At 43.7% G+C, this 27835-nt stretch overlaps 1 protein-coding gene across 1 annotated transcript in view; it reads left to right on the top strand.

Moving 5' to 3' along the window:
• Positions 1-27596, top strand: part of PGBD5 (piggyBac transposable element derived 5) — a gene marked incomplete at its 5' end in the record, with an annotated part of 67584 nt that extends 39988 nt beyond the window's left edge. Inside the window, 4 exons of the mRNA XM_082306352.1 lie at positions 10361-10541; positions 18523-18720; positions 24678-24783; positions 27248-27596. Of these exons, the coding sequence (XP_082162478.1) occupies positions 10361-10541; positions 18523-18720; positions 24678-24783; positions 27248-27443 (681 nt within the window). The 3' untranslated portion in view covers positions 27444-27596. The remainder of the gene's footprint in view (positions 1-10360; positions 10542-18522; positions 18721-24677; positions 24784-27247) is intronic.
• Between the last annotated feature and the right edge of the window lie 239 nt (positions 27597-27835).

The following is a 27835-nucleotide window of genomic DNA, read 5'->3' as shown; positions in this document are numbered from 1 at the left end:
CAGGTAGGACATGCACACTGCCTGCTCAGGCTGAATGCATGTCAAAACTGCAGGGCCTGTGGATTTGCTGCAGTTGAACATTCATTCACAGTAAAATTTGATCCGTGAATCACTACAACTGTTTGAGTGGCTATGCAAGAATGAGGCTCGCTGGGAACAGGGGTTTGCATTTTCAGCAATGCTGTTCACTCTAAGAAGAAAATTAGGATCATACATCTTCTATCCAGGTTTTAAAGCAGTTGTTTTGTCCAATACAAACTAGATTCACCTTGTGAAGCATCCGTGGAAGTTTCCGCTCTCAAGGCTTTTGGAAAGTCATTTGCTACACAGAGGCAGTGTCCTAAATCTCCAGGGTGAACTCCACCAGTCCCACACGCAGCTTACTACTGAAGCATAATGGGTACAATGAGCACAAAGTTTGCTGATGTCTCTTGCCATGCTCCCCCCAGCCAACTGCCACCAAACTAATAAGTCTTCAGACATGACAGAGGTTTCAGATTCTGAGCTATAATTACATTGCACCTCCCATCCTGTCCATTGAGAGCGTAAATTAATGGAATGTCAAATCAAACAGAACAGATGCTCAGCACCACCCTAATCCTCCTGCTCCCTTCATGAATTAGATACTCATGCTTCATTTGCATCCGGATGATGTCCAGGATCATCTTACTAGCCGCCTTCTATTTTCATTCCATAGCTTGGCTGTAATTATCATCATGCTAAAATGATTGGGTGAGAGGGACCTTAGGGAAGGGTGAAAAAAGAATATACAGGAACATGAACGTTCATGCTAAAATGGAAAAACCTAGTCTGGGAAGGATGGGGATCTTCAGCTATGGTATGCTTGAAATGCCATGTTCAGTTGTGTCATGCTTACAAGGGATCTTGTAGAATCCAAAGCACTTATTTGGTGGTTGTTTGGTTTATTTACTGTATTAAAACAGAGGGATGTTTTTTCTGTGTTTAACGTATGGAGAGAATTGATCTAAACAAGAAGAAAATCCAATGTTTTCCCCCTTCATGTGTACACTTTCCCCTCCATCCTTGTGAAACTGCCATTGTGAAGGAAACACTTGTTGCCTGATAGGTAAGGACTGACTGGTCTAAGACTTATCTGCTGTCAGAAAAACCTTACAGCACCCAATTGAAAGTATGTAGAAATTCTGTATTACTGTCTAGATGAATTCCCTCCCTCATTGTTTCCACATGGTGACATAGAGGTCATTTTATTCAGGATAAAATATGACTATAAACACTTCATAAATCAAGCTAATTCAGTTTCAAAAGTCTGAATAATATATATCTATGAAAAGACGAGGCAGCCCAGGTAGAAGAGGGAAGTGAACTACATATGACTGGCTCTCAAGAATCAAGAAGGAACCTCAAGAGTTCTGTGATGCTCCTGGCCAAAAGCAAGGTCCTCTAAACCTGAATGATGAGCCTAATGTTAAAAAACCTCCATTTGCGGACATCCCAGTTTTCACAGTGATCTGCTTTTCCTGCAATGAAAAGACTTGGTTGGTCTGTTTTCCTAATGTAAAATTGGTGTCAGTGTTTTGAAGCCACATGCTGAGCTACTCTGTGAACAACTCCTGGTTGGCAGCTCACAGGGCAGTTGTTATTGTTAGGAGTTTTAGCTGTTTGACTCCCCAAATTCTTCTGTCTGCTTGTTCTCATGAACAAAACTCTGAATCACTTTTTTGGGTGTGAGTAAATACTTCTGTTTGATGGCTCATCGTTTGCTCTTTTTTTTTTTTTTTTTTTAAGCAAATGGTGTTTGGTTAAAAATCCAGCCCAATAAGCCATTCATGGAACAGAAGTGGCATAAAAATGAAATATTGCTTGTGGATGTAAGAAGGTTCATAGGCTTATATATGCATAATATAAGTAATGTATATATATTAGACTACTTTTCTGTCTTCTGTAATGCAGAAAACCTGACTCCACCCTGACAGTTAAGTCTCTGTTTTAGGATGGATGCACAATTTCAAATCATAGCTGTGCTTCAGAATTTCACAAGCAAAGCATCTTGTTGCAGTGAATAGCTTTGTTGCCGAGTATCTTTTCACGGTCAGCTGGCCAAGTGGGAACGTGCAAGAAGGACACATCATTCAAACAAAGTCAGTATATGTCTACAGCAGCTGGGAACATGAACAACACCTTCCAGAGGGTTAGAAGGGCTCCAGGAGAGCTGACTTTGGCCAAGTAGGCAGTAAAACTGCCCTGATACTGTTGCCTTTTTCACCCATCCTTGATGCCAGACATAAAGATAGCAGCAGCTGCTGCTGCAGGAGAAGGCTTGAGCCTTCTCGTTTCTTTCTTTCTAATTCAATGAGAACAGTAAATGCAGCTTGCAGGACCTTAGGTGTCCCTCTCTGCTCCATCATCTCTTTGCTTTCCTAATTTCCCCTCAGTATATTTCCCTACATATGTGTTACCACTAAGACACTTTTCAAACCGATATTTTAGTATCTTGATTGCAGTTTAAAAGATCACAGTAGCTTAGAAGTGTTTCTTTCTTTCTTAGAGTATTTGCTGAGTAAGTCATCCTATTTAAATCAAAACTCTAGACGTGTCAGTTTTTATTTCTCTCTTTTTCTGTCAAAAAGTCTGGAACACTTGCTTGTAAAAGATGTTCATAAATATGATTGGTAGGACTCTTTTTCATCTTAAATATAGCCATAGGGCTTGTCAGAGACTGCTGAGAGTTCCCAAATATCTGATCAGGGATAGTTATTTTGTCCTGGTAGGACACATCATGCTCTCTCTCTCCTTTTCTTGTGTGGCTCATAAGGAATGAACATGGTCATGAGTAACTGTTACTAAGTGATGCCTAGTCCTTGCACAGCTCCTCCTGCACAAGACGGTTTTCTGGTCATTTTGCAGAAGGAGAAGGAAGCACGGGAACCTGGTGCCATGCACTGAACCCCACGGGGAGTCAGGCAGGACGAGCTATTCCCATAGTGCCTCATCCTGAACCACAGGCCCATGGCACAAACATAACCCTAAAGACAGTCTCTGACCCAAAGAGCCATCAATCAACAAAATGGAAGGCAGTATGTAGATGGTAGAGAGCACTGCAAAGAGATGGGCAATATTAATCACTATGATAGATGGTAACGGAATTAGCTCATCAACCTAATTATTTGCTGAAAAGAACTATGATATCAAGATGGAGAAGAGGTGACTTTACGGATGTGTGTATCCTTTCCTGTTCCTTGGGATGAAATTTGTTCTCTGAGGCTATTCTGGACACTCTTCCCTTCCCACACCCACTCGCTGGCCCCAACTATATGGGCTCTGCACTTGCTTTTATTCACTGGCAGAAAGTTCTTGCAATAATGCATTTCATTTTCACTAATATCCCTATGAAACGTGTCACTCAGATTTATGAAGTCCTTTAGATCCTTGTGCTGAGACTGAATTTGAGTTTTCACCTTCCACTGCTTACCCTGAAGAAGTGATGAGTCAGAACAGACTAAGGAAAAGGACTGTGTCTCTGCAGCTTGAGTCTTCCCACGTTACTGAACGATCAGTGGCTTGCACTATAGCAGTATTTAAAGAGTGCAACCTGAATCCGGGTGGCCTCTGCATGAGAGGGTACGAAATGGCTCTCTCCCTGAAGAGCAGCAGTCTCAGTAAAGGGGGATGTCTGAGGTCACTCCATAGATCAGTGGCAGAGCTCTCAGTTGCAGCAAAAAAACCCCAAACAATGTAAACATCATGCTTTTATAGTAAATGCTGTAGCTCATTCTTGATTTCAAACAGGGTAAGTACAGTTAGCTCAAATACTCCATAACCCTGTTGATTTTACAGAGTAAGAACTTACTTCCAGCATTTAGAGATACTGAGACGGTGCCCCAAAGAATTTATAATTTTACCACACACCACGTAAGTGCATTCAGTCACTGGGAAAGGGAGGGGTAAATAAGCCTGGAATGAGTTTTGTTTTCAAGGTCAGAGTTGCAGGAAAGTTAGCCATCTGTGCATTTGTTTAATAAAGCTGCTCAGAAATGCTGGTGTTTCGGCCTGTTTAAGTTCTGTTTAGAGATTAGTCTGAGCCCTTGGGTTTCTTTAAACAGTGCCCTGATAATTCTCTGTTGCTGGAACAGTTGCATCTGGAATGCACAGATGTAGTGGCTGCTTTGAGGAGGTTCTCAAGGTCAGGCTTTGGCTGGGAGGGGATCCCAGGAAATCTGATCACCTTCATTTGCCAGTGACTGGTGGCTGGAAAATCCTGTCTGTTTTCTTCCTCTGGCTCCCACCCGGCTCTGGCTTTTTCATGCACGTAGTTCTGTATTGTCAGCATCTGAGAATCTCGCATCTCAGTTAAAAGTCAATTATGCTGGGCTGCCAGTTACACAGAGGGAGCCCGATGAAGCAGCGCTAAGAGGGTAGCAGCACCAATGCATAGATTAGCAATTGTGTTGTGGGGGTTGCAGCCTTTCTAAGGAAGGTATTGAAGAGCAAAAGGAAAGAGCTTTGCGGAGGTTAGTGCTGATTTCCAGCCAGGCAGGAGAAGAGCAGCATGGAAAGAAGCAAACGTGGCCTTGTTTGACATCAGTGGTTGGATGCCTGGCTTCACAAGGCAAACGCAGGCAGGAATCAGTATACTGAAAAGGTATGGGGAGAGCTCAATAGGGAGGGCTAAACGACAAAGGCCTGTCTCCCGTTTTCCAGCCCCACTTCCATTTGCCGCTGCAAAGAAGAGCGAACTGGCAGAAGGCTGACATGGTTGAAGCAAAGGGTTAGGCAAGTGATCTCTGGGGCGGAGCGCTGTCTGGATGTCAAGATACATGTAAGCAAAGCCAAAGGGAAGAAAGATTATTGCAGCAATTGAGAGGAGAACCAGGCCATTCTTAAGTATTTGAAAGAATAGAAAAGGGTTTATCACAGAGGTGTTACACATAATGAACCTGCCTGACTGAGATGTGGCTGGCCTAGGAGAAGCTATAGAGAGAAGTCAGCATTTGGTGATCCACAGATTGTAGGTTCACCATACAGGTAAGATGTCAGTGTCCTCAGTGATGATACGGTCATATGAAGGAGTGATTTCAGGGGAAGGAAAACAAGGAGCTTTATTTTTAGCCATATTGGGCTTGCATTGTCAACTCTACCAGCATCTCTCTGCCAGTCTCACCACGATCTGCTTAGGAACTTTGAAGAACATGTACAGACAAAACAGAGATTTGCCAATCCTCAGCACTCAGATGTTGGCTGGATCTGTGTGTAATGCAGATTGAAATATTTCAAAATATGAGGCAGAAGAAGAAGAGATGGGGACCAAGGAAAGAGCTTTGCAGGGAGCCCCAAGAGCTAGATGGGAACAGAATGGGAAAGCTGCATGTCCCTTGAATGCTCTTTTCAAAGCAGCCTTTAGAGGAGTAGGAAGAGAACGAAGAGAGGCTCAAACCAATTAAAATACCCGGTCTCAGTAAGAGCACCATCAGTGGTGCCAACAGCTGCTGAGGAAGAGCTAGACCTAAGAGCTGGCTGAGAGAAGGGCATTAAAGAAGGAGGGAATATGGGCTGCAGAAGGTTTGAGGTGGGACTGGAGGGGAGGATCTCCCAACAGTGATGGTAATGGCAACAGTTAGACATGAGGTTTAGGATGAGAGAGGAAGACAGGCAGGATCTAGAGTGTGGTGCTAGGAATGAGCAGTTGAGTATTTGACTGTGAAGTCTATAGAAAAATGAAGTTATTTTTTTGATAGCTATTCAGGATCCAAAAAGCATGACAGTACCATTCTTTGTTCTCTTGCTTTTATAACTGTGTCATCTAAAAACTTGGCTTCTGTTTTGTGGTTGTTTAGGGTCTGCCCTTTTTGAAATAGTTTGCACAATGTAGCCTTCAAAATCTTCCTCCTGTTTATGACTACCTCCGCCTTTTTTTTTTTCTTCCAAATGTCATCTATTTCATTTGAGAATTGTACCCTGGGGTGCTTCAATTATGTATGAATGTGAAGTATTTGGGATGTGCTGTTCACAAGTGCTTTCAATTTGCCATCTGAGCTTTGACTATGCGCAGAATCGCCAATATTTTAGTTTCTAGGGCACTCTTAAATGTGCAGTCAAGATGCAGCTTTTGTTCCTAAGTGCTCGGGTTTTTTTACCCAGTTTCTAGTGAGACCTTGTGAACCTTTCACATGAATTTTCCAGAGAGTGAATTGCCAGCACAGAGCAAGGAAATTCCTGTTGGCTTGTAGCACAGACGACTATTCTGAGACCTTCCGTCCTCTGGTGGCATTCTCTCCAGCAGTCTGCCTCTGTAGCCAAACGTACTTGGTTTGAGTTTCTGAATGACAGGTGATTGACTTGTCTCTCATCTGTCAGCATGTGAAATCTCCTGCTCAGAAATGTGATGTCTTTTCTGATTGCCCCTGTGTAGGCAAATGGTCTTTCCAGAACAGTTTGCACTGTTTTTCTTGTTTTGGAAGAGCTCAGCACAGTCTTCACCCATACGCCGTCGCTCGGGCATTCAGGTATATTGATCGATACTTACTTTTGTGTTTGTGATGGGAGGAGGCAGAAGCAGTTGTAGGTGGAAGGAAGGATGAGCTGGAGATGGGGAAGGTCTTTTCTTACTGTCAGGCTTTTAAAGAGAAGAGACTGTTAGGATGCTGCATGGAGACTGAAGGCAGAAGAGAGGAGGGTTTGAGGGATGAGTTAAATGATGTGAGAAGAGAGCTGGTGTTGTGCACACAGGACTAAAACATTGGATTGAAAGTATCTGGTGCAGTAGGGCTGCAGTGGATAGAGAGATGGCAGAACTGAAAGTGTAGCTGTTCTGATAAGAAACAAATAATTGAGGGATGACTAGAGAAAGCTCCATTTCTGTCCCAACACTGCAGGATAAAGAGCTTCAGCCTGTAGTTGCCTCCTAAGACAGATGATCTCTAGAAGTTATCTCATTTGGTGCTGTACATTGAATGGATCAGTAGCTGCTAGAAAAAGATACACAGTAAAAGTGGTCTCTGCAGACATTCGAGAAGCATTGCTTTGACTGTCACCCACAGAAGCAGAGGATGTTGCTGCCAACATCTCCATCTGTTGTCCAGCAGCAGTCGTCGAGCCTGTACTGCTGACAACATTTTGCTGTTGGAGCACATGGAAAGGGCACAAAGCTCTAACACTGTCACAGGACAAACCAGAAGCTCTGGTGAATAGTTTAACAAACATTTTTGGGGAGCAGCTTCTGACTGTGCCTGTGAAGGTCTTGCAGCCAATTTCTGGCAACTCTGCTTTTTCTGCAGACTGCTAACTGTTAAATACCATTTCTAATGCATTACAGAATGGAGGAGGGTGGCGTGGGCTTCAGTAGGCAGGATCTTAATGATTTGAGGTAGAATGAAATAAGCTGGGTGAGAAGATGGGGAGAGGGAAAATAAAGGCCATATGGGATCCTAGGCACTCGCAAGGATATTTGAAGCTATGCCTTTGCCAGTTGTCTGTACCCAGCCGCTGTTTCACAGCAGCTTTAATGCCTTCCAACATTATGCTGCTGTCACCCATCTTCGCAATAGAGCTGAGCACGATAACGCTTTCAATGATGCTTCTCCAAAACAAGAAAAATTGTGCCAAGAACAAAGGCTGTGCGTGGATAGGCAGGAAAATGCCCAAGGAGAAAAAAAGGGGATATATTTAACATGAGGAAAGGTTCAGGAGTGGGTGTGAATGTTTTGGTAAAGGGCACTGGGGAGGTGAACAGAGCAAAGGGGGATGAGAATCACAAGGCGGCCATTACAAGGACCTGTGAGAGAGAGAGGAGCGCAGAGGGAGGGTGCCAGGTGCACAGGGAACTCTGCTAACAAAACCTATGGAGTACATAGCATCCTAGTAGGAAAACAGTGATATCTCAGTACACAGTTGCATGGTGGGCAGACGCTTTAAAGTAGCTGCTTGCAGACCCAAACCAGCCCACAGTGAGGGACCAGTTGGCTCACCAGCAGACTGTCTCATCCCTTGGGGGACACTCTGTGGAGAACACGAATTGAGCATGGAGCAGGAGAGACTCTTGGTTGGCTAAGACCTACTTCAATAGGGGAGGGAAGGTGTAGGACACTTTCCTAGACAGAGATTCCTGCTTTGTTTTCAGCTCAACGGCTAATCCAAGGTCAAAACTAATCTGTCTGCATATTTTTGTCCCCACTGCCTTGTCTGTAGATTTTAAGGGCTTGATGTGTGGTCTCTGTGCTGACATACTAGTAACCTGATCTTAATTTCAATGCCAGTAATCATGAAATACCTTTGCTGTAAATTTGGAACAATCTGCTCTTAGTATGCATTCCACTGTTAGGCTGCTCTCTTGAGCCCTGATTAATAACCTAAATGACTTACCGTAATTAGCTAGTCCTCAACATTAGCATTGGGAAAGCACAAATTTGACAGCTTTCAAAAGTGAGTAGAGCATGGTCATGGAGTCTACAAACATTCCTGCCTTAGTCCTCATCTGGAAACTGTTTCTATCAAAAAAGAGATTTTTTTTTTTTTTTTTTTTTAAGGATAAATACTGTATATTTCAGGCTTCCTTTTAATATGTATTATACTTCCTTTTGGAATTAGCATGTATTTGTCCTTGCACCAACTTTGTTCTTTAGCATGTCAATTACTTCAAAATACAAATTATGTCTCATTTGTCAGGGATTTCGTACATAACACACTCCTCTGGGGGGTCTGTTCCACGATGCACGAATTGCTAGGGAATAATACATTAATATGCCTAGAGTACCAGTGCTGGGAGATACACCATCTAAAATAGGGAGAAGCTGTTTAATTGAATTTTGTTCCCCTCTAAGATCATCTGAGATATAAATTACTGGGAGCACTACTGCAAACGTGAGCATTTTTGTTCTCCGAGCATTGTAATGAACTTTCCTTTATGAAGGAGTGTGTTGGTAAGAGAAACAGATGCATATACAGGAAAGCAATGCTGCATGTTCTGGATGGTTGAAGTCTCACGCAAGTTTAACAAAAGCTCATTGTGGATACATCACTCCAACAGACAAGGCAAAATTCTTTTTCCCTGCCCCTGAATACTTGAGCGAGTTTCAGCTTTTTGTCCGACGAGTAAAATTTTCTGGGATTCCTAAAAGATTTGAATATTTCAGAACTGAAGGCAGGCCTGGGCAAATTTTTCAGAAAATTTGCATTTGTGTGTTTTTAAATCTTTGCAAGTTCCATGGTGTTACAGTACTGTTTGAGTGACTGAGCACAGTGTCTGCTTCTTCTCATTTCTCTTTCCAGCAGGTTATTTCTGCTGACTTTTAGAACAAGATGAAGGTCAGATGCCTAGTTGATTTTAATAGGTGTTCAACTTTGGTGAAAGTTATACTTGTAAAATACTGTCAGTGAAAAAAAAAACTGAAGGCTTGTGTACAAAGGAAGGGTTACGTGCTTTCTCCCCCTACATGACAATGCAGAAGATTCCTAGAGCGATCACTTGTAGGAATGAAGGAATAGCTTTACTTCAGTGCTCTTTCACTTGGTGGGTATACTAGCTGGACTGTGTTGAGTTAATGATAGTCGTGTTACTAAGGAGTAAATGTTCCTGCACTCTAACACAAACATGTATGTCCACCTACAGATGATGGTGACAGCTCTCTTGAAATGCATAGCATTGTGGACTGCATGGTAGCAGCCTACACGCTAAAGCTACTGCAGCCTGCTACGAATGAGCCAGGCGTTTCCCTATTAACAGCAGCATATTGTGCTGTACCCTGGTTCAGTCTGTTTTGGTGGGTTGTCTCCAAATCATGATCTAAGTAAAGGATCTAAGAGTTAGCACTGTGCCTGGAGAGTTTGATGAGGATGTTCTGGCTGGTCGGGTATGCATATTGCTGGCTCCTCTCATTTATGGGGGTGCAGATGCACTTGTGTCACAGCCTAAGGGTTGCTGTCAACAGAAATAAATCTGAACATTACTGCAGTGAGCTAATGGGCCCTTTTTTTCTGGTCATCTTGTACAGGCCTTTTTGAAACTGAAGTTCCCATGCTCTCCTTTTGCTGGCAGCATTAAAGCCTATGCAGATTCAGTACAACACATAATCTCAGTTATGACTTGAGTCTTTTCCTGCCAAGCAAACAATCTTCAAACTGCACAACAGTGGCAAGCACCTCAGGAAGCCCGTAAACTGAGGCAAAGGACACTGTATTTATCGGTAGCTGTGCCAGCTAACCTGAGGTGGTTTTAAAGCAACAGCCCCTTGAAAGGGGCTTTAGATATTAGCAGTTTATAAAAAGTATTTGCTGCCTTGATGCTCAGCTTGTCTCCGGTTGAGCTGAGCAGGTATGTTGGCAATTGCATCTGCTTCCTCTGGATTCCTTATAACCTTCTGACTTTTCTTACCATTTCTTGTTTAAGATTTATGTCCATCTCAAAGAAGGGAGTGGTGCTGATGGGCTGGATGCTTTGAAGAACAAACCGCAGCTCCACAGTATGGTGGCCAAAAGCCTTTGTCAGAATGCCTCTGGGAAGAACTACATCATCTTCACTGGCCCGAGCATTACCAGCCTGAATCTCTTTGAAGAATTTGAGAAGCAAGGTGTGTATTGGGTGACTCACTGGGTTTTAATGATGACAGACCTAGGGGCCCTCCTGCCACTGAATTAAAAAAACTCCCAAAAGGCTTCACTGAGATTTCAATTCCTTGTATAGATAAATTGGTCATCTCTAAGAAAAGATCTCATTCATGAAAAGGTACTATGCAGAGGACTTTCTAAGTTGCTCTTTAAATCTTCCTCTTTAAATCTTCTTAAAGTTCAAAATGAGGATGTAAAACCATTTTTTAATAAGGGTATTTAAAGTCCTTGCTTTTGTTCTTTGCCTTAGAAATCTGAGGTCTATATGGCCTGGGGGACTTTTCAAGGGATTACCTAGCTGCCTGTGATTTTTCGATTCCCATTGAGAAAGACTAGGGGTGGGATGAATCCTTAAAGGTGTGCCTTAGAAGTCCTTGCTGGTTTAATATCTGTTAAAGATGTGACTTCTCTAGATGACATTTTTTATCATTGCAAAAGCCCTAGCATGATTTTCTTTTTTGCTGGTATAAACATGCCTTGGTAGGACTGTTTTTAGTTCTGAAAGCATAATAAACTCTGCACTGTCAAAAGCACACTTGCCAGCAGAATGACCATCGATACGGCAGTGTGGCTCTCCCAGCCAGTTTCTTGCTAGTGTAGAGAGTAATCCCAGGACATCCTCTCTGTCAAATGCCCTCTCACCTTGGGTGTGGAAAAAGCCACATGCTACTTGGCTTTCAGAAATGCTGAGGACTTGTGACTCCCCTTAAATTACAGGTTCTGCACACTTGACAGTCATTTATAAGTCATCTCAATGTACCTCTCAGCTTGTTCTTCAGTCGGCATGGCATTTCAGAGTTGGTATGGTATGTACAATAGATCCTTCCTAGCAGTAACACTGGAGGCTGCCATTATGAATCATGTAGGAGGAGGCTACAGGGCCATTTCCCTTTTCAACACACCACTGATGACAGAGTTCTGCTTTTGGCATGCTTTCCATTGCAGAAAATTAAACCCACCTGGGGCATTATATTAATGAAATGTGGCCCAAAGTAGGGGGAAAGACTGGAAATTGAGACAATATCTTGATTCTCATTTAAAATGAGAACACCAGTGAGCTGCACCAGTGCTGTAGTTGAGCACGTCAAACTGTGCTGGCGCTGAGGGCTGTCTCTGTTGAGCTCCATGCAGGACCTAGCTCCTGCATTATTTTAGGTAAGCTGGAAGCTCACAGAATGCAGTGGAATACTGCCATATTCTCACAAAAGAGTCATGGTTTCCCAAATGCTGCAAACAGCCAAATGGGAAACAAGTCAAGCATATTTATAGTGCACTGGAGTTTTTCCTCTGAGCAGAGACTGTTCTTTAGTAAATGACTCTTTTCACAGCTGATTATAAGCATTACATTTTTAAGACTACCAAAGCAAAGATGCAAAATGTGGGTTCAAAACAATGTAGAGAATAACCCACATACTCCTAGTACCTGAGATGCGTGAGGTTTAAATGTAGACTGACAGATGAAAACTTGACTGCTAAGCTTTATGCTCAGCTAGGGAAGGGTAAAGACAATGTGGCATGACCCAGTTGGTCCATCAGCCTGGTGAAAAAGATGCATGGCTACTAAACCAGTTGAGTGTTCATTACTTACAGATAATTCAAATTGTTCACAGGGGTGTGAATTATTTGTGGTCTTTACACTGAACAGATCATTCAATTTAACAGTTTCTAGCATGTAGCAAATTCAGTAATGTAATTTTGACTTACTATCTGATCAAATATGCTAATGCTATACTGAGATTTCAGTTTGGTTCATGATTTGTTATACAGCTTTATGTGTCTTTTTGTGATATTTGACAGCTGCTTCCAAAATTAAATTTCAGATCTGGTACATGCTATCACCTTCCTAGGGGTGAAGGTATGGGGTGGGTGGGGGGCGGACACTAAGATAGCAGGTTTATTGGCTTTGCAAAATAGCGGGGCACTCCTATATAAAGAATATCGCAGGGAGAATATGAAAGTGTTTCTGTTTAATAAGGACATGGGATTTTCTGCGTTTGCCATGAGTTACTAGGGGCTAGCTCAGAGGTTTTGCAGGGGAATGTTGAACTGGAAGGACTATGAGACACTGGGACAAGTGAGATGCTAGAGATGTCAAGCAGTGGTGAAGTCAGTAAGAGCCCTTGAGGAGATGGTGTTTACTGACTCTACTGCAAAGCAGCTAATGTATTGCCAGCACCTGCTGGGATCCTACTGCATTGGCAGTATGTTTAGGGAGAGGCAGGCAGAGATGCCTGAACTTAGAAGAGAGATCTCTCCTAATGTATCACACAGTCACCCTCAACAGTGACCGTAATGCTTTTTTGGTATGTGGCTTAGCCAACTAAATCTGAACAGGGCTACACCATTACCAAGAAGTGTCATGAGAGCCTGTTGAAGAGCATCTGTGCTCAGGTGCTCATGACAGTTCAAGACCCATTCTTAAACTGATGAATTTACTTTTCTTCTTGAAGAAAATTTAGTTTCTGGGCTAGAGCAGGATCAGCAGTAGAAAGATCCCATTGGTATTGATCTTAACTGCTTTATGTTGTTCAGGGTTTTTTTGTGACTATCAACAGAGAAATAGGGAAAGATTTAAATAAGCTAAAGTCCTAGCAGCGCTAGGGAAGTGATCGTCCCCTTGTACTCAGCACTGGTGAGGCCTTGAATACTGTGTTCAGCTTTGGGCCCCTCACTACAAGAAGGACATCGAGGCGCTGGAGCGTGTCCAGAGAAGGGCAACGAAGCTGGTGAAGGGTCTGGAGCACAAGTCTTAGGAGGAGCAGCTGAGGGAGCTGGGGTTGTTTAGCCTGGAGAAGAGGAGGCTGAGGGGAGACCTTATTGCTCTCTACAACTACCTGAAAGGAGATTGTAGCGAGGTGGGGGTCAGTCTCTTCACCCTAGTAACAAGTGATAAGACAGGAAGAAATGGCCTCAAGTTGCACCAGGGGAGGTTTAGATTGGATATGAGGAAAAATTTCTTCACTGAAAGGGTAGTCAGGCACTGGGACAGGCTGCCCAGGGAAATGGTTGAGTCCCCGTCCCTGGAGGGATTTAAAAGATGTGTAGATGTGGTGCTTAGGGACATGGTTTAGTGGTGGACTTGGCAGTGCTAGGTTAACGGTTGGACTTGATGATCTTAAAGGTCTTTTCTGACCTAAACAATTCTATGATTCTTAGAAACTATAAATTTTTTTTGAATCTAAAGTGACATTTAAGGGAACTAAAGCTATTTTGGAAAATCTAGAAAGAGACACCCACTAAAAATGTATTAGTTCCTCTCAAAATTCTTGATTAAAAGGACTGGGGGTCTTGGTAGCCAGCGAGTTGAACATGAGTCAGCAGCATGCTTTGGCAGCAAAATGGTCAACACTATCCTGGGCTGTGTTAACATGAGTGTAGCCTCATCCCTGTAGATCAAGGGAGATGATTATTGCCTTCTACTCACAGTTTTGGGCAACACACGCCCCAATACAGGAAAGGCATCGATAAACTGGAATAAGTTCAGCAGGTGGCCACCAGCCTGACCAGGGGCTGAACCACATGCTCCGCTATGGGGAGGGAGCTGTGCTTGTTCAGCCTGAGAAGAGAAGGCTTCGGGGGGGACCCAACAGCAGCCTTACGCTGCCCTGAGGAGGCTGTCAAGAGAACGGCGCTGGCTTTTCACAGTGGTGCATTGTGGAAGGACAAAAAACAACAGACATAAACTGAAACAAAAGAAGTTCAGACTAGGTGTAAGGGTTTTCCTGAGGACAGTGGAGCAAGATGCCCAGACAGGTTGTGCAGTCTCTGTCCTTGGAGGTTTTCAAGCCCAGACAAGGTAAACCCCTGAGCAGCACTGTCTGGCCTCACAGCTGACCCTACTTTGAGCAGGGGATGGGACTAGAGACCTCCCGAGTTGCCTTGTAACCTGAATTATCCTTTAATCCATAGGATCCTGTGATCCTGTGAAGACTTTTGTGGAACCTTAACTATCGTTTGCTTTTCCTAACCCTAACCCACACATGTGTTACAGCAAAAACCGCAATGTTCTTTATTGAAAGCCTGCTGTGTAGCACCTTCACTGTACCACAGTACAGAATGTGTGCCTAGTAATATAAAGGGATATCGATGAATATAATTCTCAGTATCTTTGAAGATACCAAGAGCTGAGAAGACTTCAGAAAATAAGACAGAGCACTTTCATCTTTTTCAAAATCAAAAACCTGAATAGACTTCTTTTTTTATTTTTCAGGGGACATACAAAGCATTTCTTTCTCTGGCCTCTGAATAGAACTGGAAACCTGCACTGAAATGCCCCAAATTCTCTGCTTTGCGAGCACACAGCTGTCATTGTTATTTGCTGTGACATTCATTCATAGTGCACATCCCTTTTTCCCCCCTCTGAGCATTAGTGTTGTCCCTTACAGAGGACAGCACCTCCTAATGCCCTGTGTCCCATGCTTCCCTTAAACATATGATCCCCCAAACTCCTTTTTGCACTTTCTGAACAAGCAGGAGCAGCTGGCTCTGTCCTGCAGAGTGGCTGGGATTGGCAAAGCTGCAGGAGCTGCCAGCCTGGGTCACCATGGCACTCCCACAAGCTTTGCAGGATGCTGCAACTCCAGTGCATGGACTAAAGCAAGCTCTCATCTCCTCCACAACAGGCTCCTCAGCTGCCCTAGCTCTGACTTGACCCAGTGTTGCATGCAGGGTAAATGACTGCAGAATGTGTATTTTTGCCTGAACTAGCTTGAGCCTGGCTGCCTTTGCAAATGGTACTAATGAAGATGTGGAGAAACAGGCTTCAACACAAGCTCTCTGGGGCCTGGAGACCCTGGGAATGAATCTTGGGTGACTACACCACATTTCCTCACCTTTGCTAAGCCAGTTTAGGTGTATGCATTCATATTGCAGTTGGAGTTTAAGAAGACCAGAGGAGGCCAACCTGTCGCCATTGACTCCTGTGTACATGGCAACCACCTGTTGTGATTCTGATGTCATTACACACAAAAACTTCATTGAGCCAGATGGGCATAATCTTTATTGCTTCTGTTGCTATAGTAACTGGGTGGTTTTAAAAAACTCTACAGATTAAGGGTGTCATCCATGATGAGACACTAGTAAATCTGCAGAAGTGTTGCACTTTTCTAGGCTGTACAGCAGGAAGGTTATACGGTGTGTTCCCGAGAGCGGAAATGGTTCCCATTACTCTCTATGAGGAGTGAAACATCTGCTGGAAGCTTTCTGCAGGCTTATTGCCTGAGCTGAAGGAAAGACTACAATTAATTATTATGGGATCTCAGAGATGGCTGTTGCTATTTTGAAGCTGTAGCACAATAATGTAGTTATTAGTTTGGTTTTATACCATTGCAGTCTCCTGGAGAGAGTAAGTATCACCCTTCAGTGAGTCATAAACTTTAGGCAGCTAGGAAAACTCTTCTCAGGCTTGCTTGTTATCAGAGCAGGAAGATCTTAATGTTGGTTAGAAGAAAGCTTTCTAAAAGTTTTCTATGTTAATGCTGAAGTTTGCAGGTACATGACCTACACTGTTTGTGTACCTCTTAGCAAGACAAGAAATTAAAAAAAAAAAAGCTTTCCACTGGAGGTGCAGTTCCTCCTATATTGATTGTAAGCCTGTTTCCATCAGGCTTTTCTCATTGTCTTTTGTGGAAAGAACTTACAGATTTCCAGGGACTGATTCATTCATTAGAAATAACCGAGGGAGTGCACATTTCCTCTTTCAGAATGAAGTTGCCCCATTGCTGTGTTGGTTGACCTTCTTCTGATAGGAGTGTCTTAAATTTCTGATGGAAGAGCCTTAGCTCCTTGTAGAACTGCCCACAGCAACTGGACCAATTCATGAGTATTAGCAATTATTATATTAATATTCCTGTAGTATCTGTGAGCTGTTGAGAGCATGCTCAGCATGACAGGCACTATATGAACCAAGGACAAAGGCTGCACCTGCACTCAAGAGCTTAGGTCATGCCAGAAAGACAGGGGCAGAAGAGCCACATAAATCGAAACCCAAAAACAGAGGTAACATGCTCAGGGGAAGCCAGACACTGTAGCCTGACTTAGTATTTCCCCTGTAAGGATATCCAGTTACCCAGCGTGCAGAATTCAGAACGATAAAAAATTTGATCAAGCAGACTTAGCTGACAGATGAGCTTTAAACTACCACAAGCCTCAGCTGCCATATGAAAGATGTGCACAGATGTCACCTGCTTCCATGCCCATAGTTTTTTTCCCACTCAGGTGGGTTAACACAAATCCAAGGGAGACTGAGGAAATTTCAGTCCACAATTTCCTTGAGTTCAGTTAATTTGATCAAGAAGATCTGCTTCTCTTGGACTAACAGAAACAGGCCGTTATTATTTCACAGCCTGACGAAAATTCAAGCATTGTCATTATTAATGTTTCCAAATCTTGTTTGTGCCCACCTGGGTGCACTGAGATGTGTTTTGTGGTGTTAGATCTTATTCATTGCCTCTTTGACATACGAAAGGCCAAGAAGCTGTGAGCACCAGAATATGTCACCTGTGGAGCCTCTGATGTCTGTGCAGGACAAGATCAGTGCTCGCTCAACTAGGGCACTGTTTGGTTTATCTTCTTTCCCTAAAGTCCATTTTCACTGAACTTGTATTTCCATTTTCTCCATCCTTTTGGCACATGCATTTTTAAAATCAACCAGTGGTTTCAGCGGTTCTTAATTGCTTAAGCAGCATTTCCTTAAAAAAAAACAGCTGATGGAGGTGCAAGGAGTAGTGAGCTGAAAATCAAGAACTGGGCAGCACAGTGAAGCAGTAGATTAAACCAGAGTTTGTCAGCTATGTATATTGTGATTAAAAGCATCATTGGAGTCATGTAGGAGAATTTATTTCAGTTAACATCTAAGATGCTGTAGCTTTCCCCACCTCCCTGCTCCCTCCACAGTTTATTCTTAGTTAAATGTCAGACTGTTGTGGTTTAACCCCAGCCAGCAAACTAAGCACCACACAGCCGCTCGCTCACTCTCCCCCCTCCCCCAGTGGGATGGGGGAGGGAATCGGAAGAGTAAAAGTGAGAGCACTTGTGGGTTGAGATAAGAACAGTTCAATAATTGAAATAAATTAATAACATAATAATTATTTTAAAAAATGTAATGAAGAGGAAAATAACAAAACAGAGAGAGAAATAAAACCCAAGAAAGACAAGTGATGCAAATTAAAATCAATTGCTCACCACCAACCGACCGATGCCCAGCCTATCCCCAAGCAGCAGCCCCCCGGAGAGCTGTCCCCGAGTTTATATACTGAGCATGACATCGAACGGTCTGGAACAGCCCTTTGGCCAGTCTGGGTCAGCTGTCCTGGCTGTGCCCACTTCCAGCTTCTTGTGTATCTCCAGCCTTCTCAATCGGTAGACCACAAGAAGCTGAGAAGTCCTTAACTTAGTGTAAGCGCTACTTAGCAACAACTAAAACATCAGTGTGTTAGCAACATTATTGCCACACTAAATCCAAAACACAGCACTATACCAGCTACTAGGAAGAAAATTAACTCTATCCCAGCCGAAACCAGGACAGACTCTTGGATCATAAATTCTGATTTTTTTCTGTAATGCATATCACCACTTTTGGTTTTTTTTCAGTCCAATTTTAAACATCTTGCAAAGACTGTTACGCAGATTATAGATGTTATTGTTGGGAAGATAGATACCCTGAATATTTCCCCTTGTCATTTCATCATGACTGTGCAGGAGGTGTCAATATATTTCATCAAGAGAGCAGGTTTTCTGCATTTGTCTCAGTTTCCAGAGACATTCATGTAGGACACAAATCTTTGGTATTACAGGAGAAGGCCAGTTGGCTAACATATCTGTTGGGATAGAAAGTTGTAGGACAAGCTCTTTCTCTAGTCGGGTCATTCAGACTTGATCTACTGCTCTTGCTTTCTGGGTCCATACAATGGCTTGCTGATAGGGAATGTTTTTGTTCACATGCAGAGATTTACTGCTGTGGGTTGCTGAGTGCCAGGAAGAGTGACTGCACAGGCCTACCTCCATCCATGCTGAGCAACCCTGAAACTCCCCAGTCCAGAGGGCAGTACAGAATAAGAATGAAAGGAAACATGTCCTTGATCTGCTGGTACAATAAAGGGCACTTTCGTTTTCTGACCAACGCCTATTCACCGGTTCAACAAGGTAAGCGATATTCCTACTGCTCATCTGGAAAGTCCACATGCTTTATGTGACAAGGCAAAATGAGTCACTGAGTTTGATAATAAGCCTGAACAAAGATCTTGATCATAATAATCCTAGATAAACAGTAGCAGTAGCGATGACTTCCCTTTTGTGTCTTCCTACACATTCTTTTCTCCCATACAAAGATTAAAAGCCTACTGCTAGTGCAGCCTCCTTTGCCTGAGCTGGTGGAGGCAGTATTCTTTTAGGTATAAAGATCATATCTTTGCTGATGGTCAGAAAAGGGAGGACGGTTGTTGTATAACACTACACTAGCCCCATTTGCAAAGCGTTGCGTAGGATTGCTGCTACAGAGAAATAAATAAACGTCATGATGTACTTAGGACTCTGAGCAGATCCTAGAATTAATTTATCTTATCCAGTAAAAACTTAGTCATAAACAAACATCTTTTTGCCAGAAGTAAATATGATTAAGGCTTCCTGTTGTATGGTAAATTGATTTTAGCAGTTGATGAAAAGAAACCAAAACAGATGACTTGGATAGTTCAAATAATTGCAAAGAGCTGCTTGATACTGAAATCTTTTCCTTTCTGAAAGTATACAGATGGTGTTAAGAAGGTTTGGAAACTTCTGTAAGAGGCAATATGATTAGCTAACTCTTTGAAATTTGTCTTTCAGTGAAAACGTTGCTTCAGTTTCTTTTCATTTTTATCACTCAGATTTATGTATAACTGCCTGAGACAAATAAGATTAACCTAAACCTCTAAATGTAAAGCCACCAATTCAAAGGCATCTTGTACACTCATGTTCTGAATCCAGAGTGACTTTCACATGTGTGTAGAGGCTACAGAAGAAAAGTTAAGGCCTTGAATCCCTGTATGGTAAGCTGAGAAGTTGACTTAGTGTGTTGTTCAATACTTTGTCAGAAGGCTCGTTACCTTAGCAAAGCATGGCTGATCCCAAGGGATTCTGCCAGGCACCAGAGCAGAGCAAGGACTTGGTGACTCGGATGGACTGGTGTCTGAGCATAAGTGCTGAAAATATGTACATGAAGGAAATATGACACTTTGGGGACCCTGCTGAAGCCAGTCCCTGGAGCAGTATTGCTCCCCATGAGGGGCGTTCACCATCAGGATTTGTGCTGTCTCCCTTGTGCACTTTGCTGGATTCAGATTATTCAGCTGCACTAACTGGACAAAGAGTTATCACTACATGTCACCTGTTTTTTGTAGGCTAGCATAGAGCCTTTGGTTATAATTGATAAATACTACTACAAAAATACTCTGTTTGTAAACGTCAGTGTTAAGTGCCCCATTAAAAGAGGAGGCAAAAGCAGACTCTGCACTGTTAGCATCCTTTACAAGCAGCACACGGAGGTGTGAGCTGTTGTGCTTGTGATCAGCCTTGGGTCTGTTTTGGCATAGATGGGATTGTAGGTTGCACGTGTGGGGTAGTTTAACATCCACTGATTAGGACCTGTGTGTGTGGTGGGCAAGACCTGCCCAACACATTGCTCACCAAATGCTGTCTGGGACAGCTGACATAGTTCAGGGTGAATCAGAGCAGAAAACAGAGACTGGCTTTTTAAAGAGTGGTGCTGGGGGGAAGAGAGTGTGTAGCGGAGAGCTGGGAACAGATGGAGACTCAGTAGGAAGAGAGGAGACCAGATTGCCTGCCTCTTAACTTGGCATCTCTGAAGTCAGTGCAGCAATGCTAGTTTAAACCAACTTGAAGCTGGAGCACCAAAGTCTCTTCTAAGTCATGTAAATATAGAGGAGGAAGCGGAGGAATCTATGCTCCTTGAGGCAAGCCTGTAGCACAGACCTGCTGTGCCTGTGTGTTAGATGGGAGAGGAGGCAGGGACACAGGGGAATAAAACCCACGCAAGGTAGTTGGACAGAGACTGGTGCCAGTGGGATCGCCTGACGATGCATGGTACGTGTTTGCACTTGGTTGAGCGTAAATGTTGATGGGGATGGAGGAGGCCGTGAAGAGAAAACCTTGAAAACAGGAGGCAAGAGATGGTCGAAACAAAATTTAGGATGAGAAAAGAGGTGGATGTAGCTAATAATGAGCTATTTATTGCAATTTAAAGGAAAGCCAAGAAGGTAAATCTTTCCTGTACTTGGAGTGCAAATCCCACCCAAGCCAGAGGCACCAGGAGGGCAGTACACTTGTCAGAGCTGATCTATGAATACTATTCTTAGATGCAGCAGGTTATTTATTATGAATGTTTTGAACCAATGTGTCATAATACATCATCTCAGATGCTAAAGGATGAGTCTTATTCCTTTAGTCTTGCAGAAATGTCCTGCTTACTCTGCTATCAAGTATGAAGTTTCTGCTTAGAACAAAATTCAGTTGGGTTTTTAATTTCCCTTAAGCTTTAACTTGAGTTTAATTTTTCTGTGGACCTGTACAGAAGAACTGAGAAGCCAAAAGAGATTGGCACCCCCAGAGAGTAAAAAGTTACCCTTGTTCTAAAGCAGGTGATGTATGTGCTGGCCCAGATCTCTCCGTCTGTGGGACAAGGCTGCATTTTTGTTTTTCCACTCTAGATCTGGTGCCCACTTTCCCAGCATCTCCATTACTATGTTCCAGAAATAACTACAATCTTTTCTATTTTTCATGTGAAGCATGATGGAGCAGGCAGCAACCTCACTTGCTGCACAGCATGCTGACCAGAATGACATCTTTAGCAAAAACTTGTTGAAACCGAGATCTTTTTAAGAAGTAGCTTCTTTCTGAGAAGAGCTTTCACAGCTGCTCTTCACCAACCAGCTCTACTTAAAAGCTAAATGGACAATAGCTAAAGATAGAAAACAAAGCTTGGGCCACATATGCAAGGACTAAAGAGCTGCAAATGGCGTGTTGACATCTCACAAGTGACTTGTGAGAAGATCGGAGATGTTGTGGAGGCATCACAATTGTATGAAGCAGTTGTATAAATCCCTGTGTGGTTCTTAGCCCAGGAGGAGCTGGAGTGAGAAGTGCCTGGTGACAGACTAGTTTCCTGAAAAAATCAGCTTGTGAGGTTGGCCCAGAACTGGAAAGTCTGGGGAAAGAAGCATAATGTTAAAAAGTATGTTTCGGGACGGGGAAGCTTAGCGTTTCAACTTTAAATTTGCATGTGTCCTTTGTGAGACTACACTCAGGGGGGTTTGTCCAAGTATGGTGAGAGTGGGGATGGGGCCGGAAGACTCTGGTGGGAAGACCTTGAACGTTAGACCTTGTACAATGCTGACTGTCTGCAATTCTGATAAAGAACTGTAGCAAATCTAAGTCTTGATAAAAAGCCATATAGCGCTTGGAACATGCAGTTATGTTATGAAATCTCAATGCTTGCCAAGGTAGATGCAAGTGCTAGTATTACTGAGCCTCCATTTTTAAAAAAAAAAACATTATTCTAGCTCCTAAAGTCACAGATTGGCTTAGAATAAGTGTTTGAGGAAGCAAACATATGTACACCTTTGTCTTTCTGCTTGTTTCATTTGGGGTGGTATTTCCCGAGCTTTGCTTGATGAGCATACAGCTTAAAAACTTAAAACAAAAAAAAATGGTTTTAAAAAAAAAAAAAAAACCAAACCCAGAAGGTGATGCCTGTCCGCAGTGGCAGCGTCGTGGCCGGCAGCCCTTGCAGCATGCTGGCAAAGGCAGGCCGCGGCTGCAGCACAGGCGGTGTGTTCCCTGGAGTGCTGCCAGGGACGGGAACACAGGGATGCTGTGGGAGGACCAGGAGGGGAAGTAGCTCATCCGATGTGCCAGTGAGTCAGCTGGCTTGGGACTGCTTGCCACAGAGACCTGCAGCTAGGCACCACCCCGCTCCAACACTTGTCTTCCCTGGAGAGGTGGCCTATGGCTATGAAACAAGCCTAGGAAAGGCTATAAAAATAGTGTGCGTATAAAGCTATTTATATTCTCAAAACAGAGGAATGTTACGTGGAATGTAAAAGAAAGTGAGAGGGAGTATATGGTACCCACATAGCTGCCAGTGCAATGTATTTTTTTAAGGATTGTGAATACGAAGCAAATTGCAAAGGAAATAAAAATCCTCCAAAGGAGGAGAGGGGGAAGAAAGAGAAGAGAGGAGAGCAAGAGGAGAAAGAAGGGGCACCAGGAACATACTTACGCTTTCCTGACCTGCCCAGGTGGGATGGCAAGTGGTTTTGCAGCATTGATGCAGCAGGCTGTTGGTATATCAGCCCTTTTTACCTCACACTGCCCAGATTTTTGTAGGACTCATTAAAAGGATCAAAAAAGCACTATAATAAGTATGTGAAGGTAATGAAGGATTTATTTATTTGATTGTGTTTTTTCCCTTCCCCTTGGGCTACATTTACACCCAGCCTGGGGAGGCAGAGGTGAGAGTGTATTGAACAATTTAGAGGTGATATCATTTTGGACTCTTGAAAAATCAGACTTTAAAGGCCCCAAATAAATTGCTGGATGGCTCAGCTGTAACGTGACATTTAGTCTGTGTCCTAAGTCTTGCTTCAAAATAGAGCCTGCCAGCTAGGACAGCATAGGGGGCTTGACAGAGATAATGGATGGAATGAGACTTCCAGCTGAAGGAATGAAGTGGTGAAGTCCGTAATCAAAACGTGAGGAGCATTTTAGGGATGATTGTAAAACAGTTGGCAGAAGGCAGGCAAGGAGTTTGAAGGCTTGAGAAATGAGAAAGCCCAGGGTTGTACCTGTACTGAAACAATGCTGAGCAAGGATGCAACCGAGCCTGTGCTTCTCTAGACCTGGAGAAAACCAGTGTTGTGCCTGGGGAAGAGCAGGGATCTTCACTAGACGGTGTGCCATAGACATGGAGCAAGAGATGGTCCATACCCTGGAGAGCTGACCATCAAACCCTGTGGGGACATAAAGTCAAAAGTTAGGGAACGGACTCCTTAATAAAGGACTACAAGTTTGTATTACTTACCCTTCCCTCCTACAAGCAGCTTCCCCCAGATGAGGAAACGCAGAGGAGAGGATGAATAAATCAGAGAAGAGCTAGGGGATTTTCTTGGGAGAGCATTGGACTCAGAAATACTGCTGTAGTGTTGGAGAAGGCCAGGTCAAAGATGCACCATGTGAGGCAACGGGGCCCATTCTTGCTGTAATCTGCTCTAGGCACCACATCTTTGTCTATGAGAGTGGTTAGTAGGTAGCTGCAGAGGACTTGTTGCCTTACCACAGATTTCTGCAGTAGGCAGGATAATCATCCCCCATGATGAGCTGAACTGTCTAGCCAGCTGACCAGGCAGGGCAGGGAACATCACTCACAGGCAATGTGTGCTTAGCTCCACTGAGCGACCTAAGCGTGCATCTGAGCTCTGGCTCCCCACAGCAGTGAACCAGGCTGCGTCTCAGTTCAAAGATACTGTGGTTGTGGCTCCTTCAACTCACCCACCAGCATCACGTCTGTCTTGACTGGGTTTAGCCAGCTGGCTCCTTATTGTATTTTCTTTTCTTGGTCAATTAGCACCCAGTGGAGTGGAGGTACTGTTGCTCTTGGCCCCCATGGGTGGAGATAAGCAAAGGATTTAATTTCAAAGGACTCATTTGGGACCTTCAGAACTCAAAGCATAAAATATCAAGTCACAGCTCTAGAGGTGACCGCAACTCATTGTGAACCAACAGAAGAGACACTAATACACTGTCTGTAGGGGGCTACTGTGGGACGCTGGCAACGTGTGTTTTTTCTGAACATATGGTAAAAGTGTTTGTGTCTAACATCTTTTCATTTCCAACTGAAAAATGATCCCCATTCTTTCCCTTCCACTCACTCAATGCACTACCAATGAAAAAAAAACAAATTAGCATCTCTGTTGCAGATAACTTCCCAGTTTTAGGGCAGAAACTGTCAATAAGGTTTATTTTATAATAAACCGTATATAGAAACCGTATCTTTTAATTGCTAGACCTATCACATGGATTTAAAACTGTTATGTTTCTAATTGATGCAGGAGTTATAATTAAGAGAAAAAGCGGAGAGATTCCATGCCCGTTGGCGGTTGAAGCATTTGCTGCTCACCTTAGCTATATCTGCAAATATGATGACAAATACAGCAAGTAAGTAAGAATATGTGCATGCATTTCTTTCACTCCTTCTCTGTTGCTGCAATGTTTGAGTTCTCCATGTTGAGCTGCAGCTGAGGGCCCAGTCCTGCTTTCACGGAGTTAATCTCTGACAAACTCCTGTTTCAGTCAAAGATCAGAAGCTCTGGCTCTGCACAAGGGCAAGAGCTGCATTGCTAGTATTGTTTTTGGCTCTATATACCCACCTACCAGTCAAAAAAAAAAAAAAAAAAAAGAGACATGTTCTTAGCATCTTGTAAATGATTTTTAAGAAGCGTTGGGAAGATGAGCCAGCAGGCTGATGTTCTTGGCGACAACAAATTGCAGGCTAAATAGGGAATTCAACAAGGGCCCCATAAGTCTCTCAGGCTAGCTCAGCTTTCCACCCCTAGCAGCAGATGGTGTTTAGGTGACTGTCTGCCCTGGTGGTATTTGTGTCACCTGGAGCCAGAAGAAAAGGACGTTCAGTTGTGGATGTAAAGCTGACCTAGATGATCTGGGAGAGAAAAATGTAGATCTTTTGGCTCCTGAATTCCTGTTGGGGTCCTCAGTGTTAACTCTTAATGTAGCAGGGAGAAACAGAAATGAGTAAGAATAGCAGTGGTGAAGCTTGGCTGTGGGAATAGCAATGAGGTGCAGAAGATTTCAAGAACTAAAAATTGAGCGGAGAGAAAAAGCAACAGGGATTTTCCAAGACAGTTCTAGGCAAGGCAGCAAGAATTCAGTAGAAGAGATGAAAGAGGAGGTGGTGGTTGCTGGAGACTGATACTGGGATCTGATCTGAGAAAATCAATATGAAAAAGAGGTGAGGTAGTAGATTTAAATGGTTACTAAAAAAAAGGAAGTAGGAAAGTGGGAAATCTTATAGAATCATAGAATGGCTTGGGTTGGAAGGGACCTTCAAGATCATCTGGTTCCAACCTCCCTGCCAGAGGCAGGGACACCTTCCACTAGACCAGGTTGCTCAAAGCCCCAGCCAACCTGGCCTTGAACACTTCCAGGGAAGGGGCTTCCACAGCTTCTCTGGGCAACCTGTTCCAGTGCCTCACCACCCTCAAAGTGAAGAATTTCTTCCTTATATCTAATCTAAATCTGCTCTCTTTCAGTTTAAAGCCATTACCCCATCACTACAAGCCCTTGTAAAAATCCCTCTCCAGCTTTCTTGTAGGCCCTCTTCAGGTACTGGAAGGCTGCTATAAGGTCTCCCCGCAGCCTTCTCTTCTCCAGCCTGAACAACCCCAATTCTCTCAGCCTTTCTCCATAGGACAGGTGCTCCAGCCCTCTGATCATTTTTGTGGCCCTCCTCTGGACTTGCTCCAACAGGTCCATGTCCTTCTTATGTTGGGGACCCCAGAGCTGAATGCAGTGCTCGAGGTGGGGCCTCATGAGAGTGGAGTAGAGAGGCAGAATCACCTCCCTCGACCTGCTGGTCGCAATTCTTTTGATGCAGCCCAGGATAAGGTTGGCTTTCTGGGCTGCAAGCACACATTGCTGGATCATGTTGAGCTTCTCATCAACCAACACCCCCAAGTCCTTCTCCTGAGGGCTGCTTTCAATCCATTCTCCACCCAGCCTGTATTTGTGCTTGGGATTGCCCTGATCCATGTGCAGGACCTTGCACTTGGCCTTGTTCAACTTCATGAGGTTCGCACAGGTCCACCTCTCCAGCCTGTCAAGGTCCCTCTGGATGGCATCCCTTCCCTCCAGCGGGTCGACTGCACCACACAGCTTGGTGTCGTTGGCAGACTTGCTGAGGGTGCACTCAATCCCACTGTCCATGTCACCGACAAAGATGTTAAACAGTGCCTGAGACCAAAGGGTGAATATTCTGGCAGTCCTAGGGTTACTCAGAACCTAAATACAAGGATGTCAGTCCTTTCTAGTTCTGCCTTATGGAGAGGTGCTCTGCATACCAGCACTGCGCGCTCTGGCTCTACTCCCACATCCTCCCACCCACTGTTGACAGCAGCAGAAATCATTCTTTGCTCGCAATAGAGATGATAAACAAGAGGAGAAGCATCAGCAATCATCTTCCCCAAACTGTAATGTAGTGTGCCTGAGGCTTTTTTTTAGTTACAAATTGAAGGGATTCAGACCCACAGCTCCCGTCACGTGGATGTTTGTCATGGGTAAGCTCGAGGAGCCTGTATTGGTACTCTTCTTACATGGAGTGATACAGAGGGGAGAGTGTTGCTGAGGTTTTGCTTCTGAGAGCAAGGAAGTCTGTTCTTTTAGACACTACTAGAAATTCCCAAAATTGTGCAACTTAACTGTAAATGACTGTCAAATGCATTGTAGAAAATTTCTTAAGATGATACTTGCACTAGGTATTAAGTCCTGGGCCTGCAGGGACTCCTTTGGGACTGCAGAATCTTTGTCTGGGGTTATTTCTTGCATCCCAGCTGCAAGTGTTTGACTGAACAGTGCTTTTCCCTCCCCTTCTCTCTTGACTTTTTAGGTATTTCATTTCTCACAAACCAAACAAGACCTGGCAACAAGTATTCTGGTTTGCCATCAGCATCGCTATAAACAATGCCTACATCCTCTACAAAATGTCAGAGGCCTACCATGTGACAAGGTATAGCCGCGCACAGTTTGGTGAAAGACTTGTAAAGGAGCTTCTGGGCTTGGAAGACACCTCACCCTCCCATTGATGCATTCATTGTTATTGGTGGCGTAGGCGGGGTGGAGGGTAAGTAGAAGAAGATACCACACCTGGAGTGACAAAGCAAGGAACTTGTGACACCACCAGTGCTGTCCTTATCCAAAAATGCCAAGTGATGCCACTAGAGAGGTGGAAACTTTGTTCCTAGTAGCAGCTGGATGTAAACATGTCCTGCAGAAAGTGCCACTGGAAAAGCTGACACAAAATTGCATATGTGAATGCCCTGTGGGAATCTGTATGCCAGAAACAGACTTAAATTAGTCGTCATCTCAATACTATTTGTTGAACAGGGTCATCTTGTGAAGTTCCCCTGGGACTAAGAGCTTGTCATAAACTGACATAGCTCAGCAGTCCTAGGTGGGCATTACAGAAAACTCCATA

The sequence above is a fragment of the Platalea leucorodia genome (genome assembly GCF_965183815.1).
Source record: "Platalea leucorodia genome assembly, chromosome: 3".
In the NCBI taxonomy this organism is placed as follows: Eukaryota; Metazoa; Chordata; class Aves; order Pelecaniformes; family Threskiornithidae; genus Platalea; species Platalea leucorodia.
This window is presented reverse-complemented; position numbering and strand designations above follow the sequence as displayed.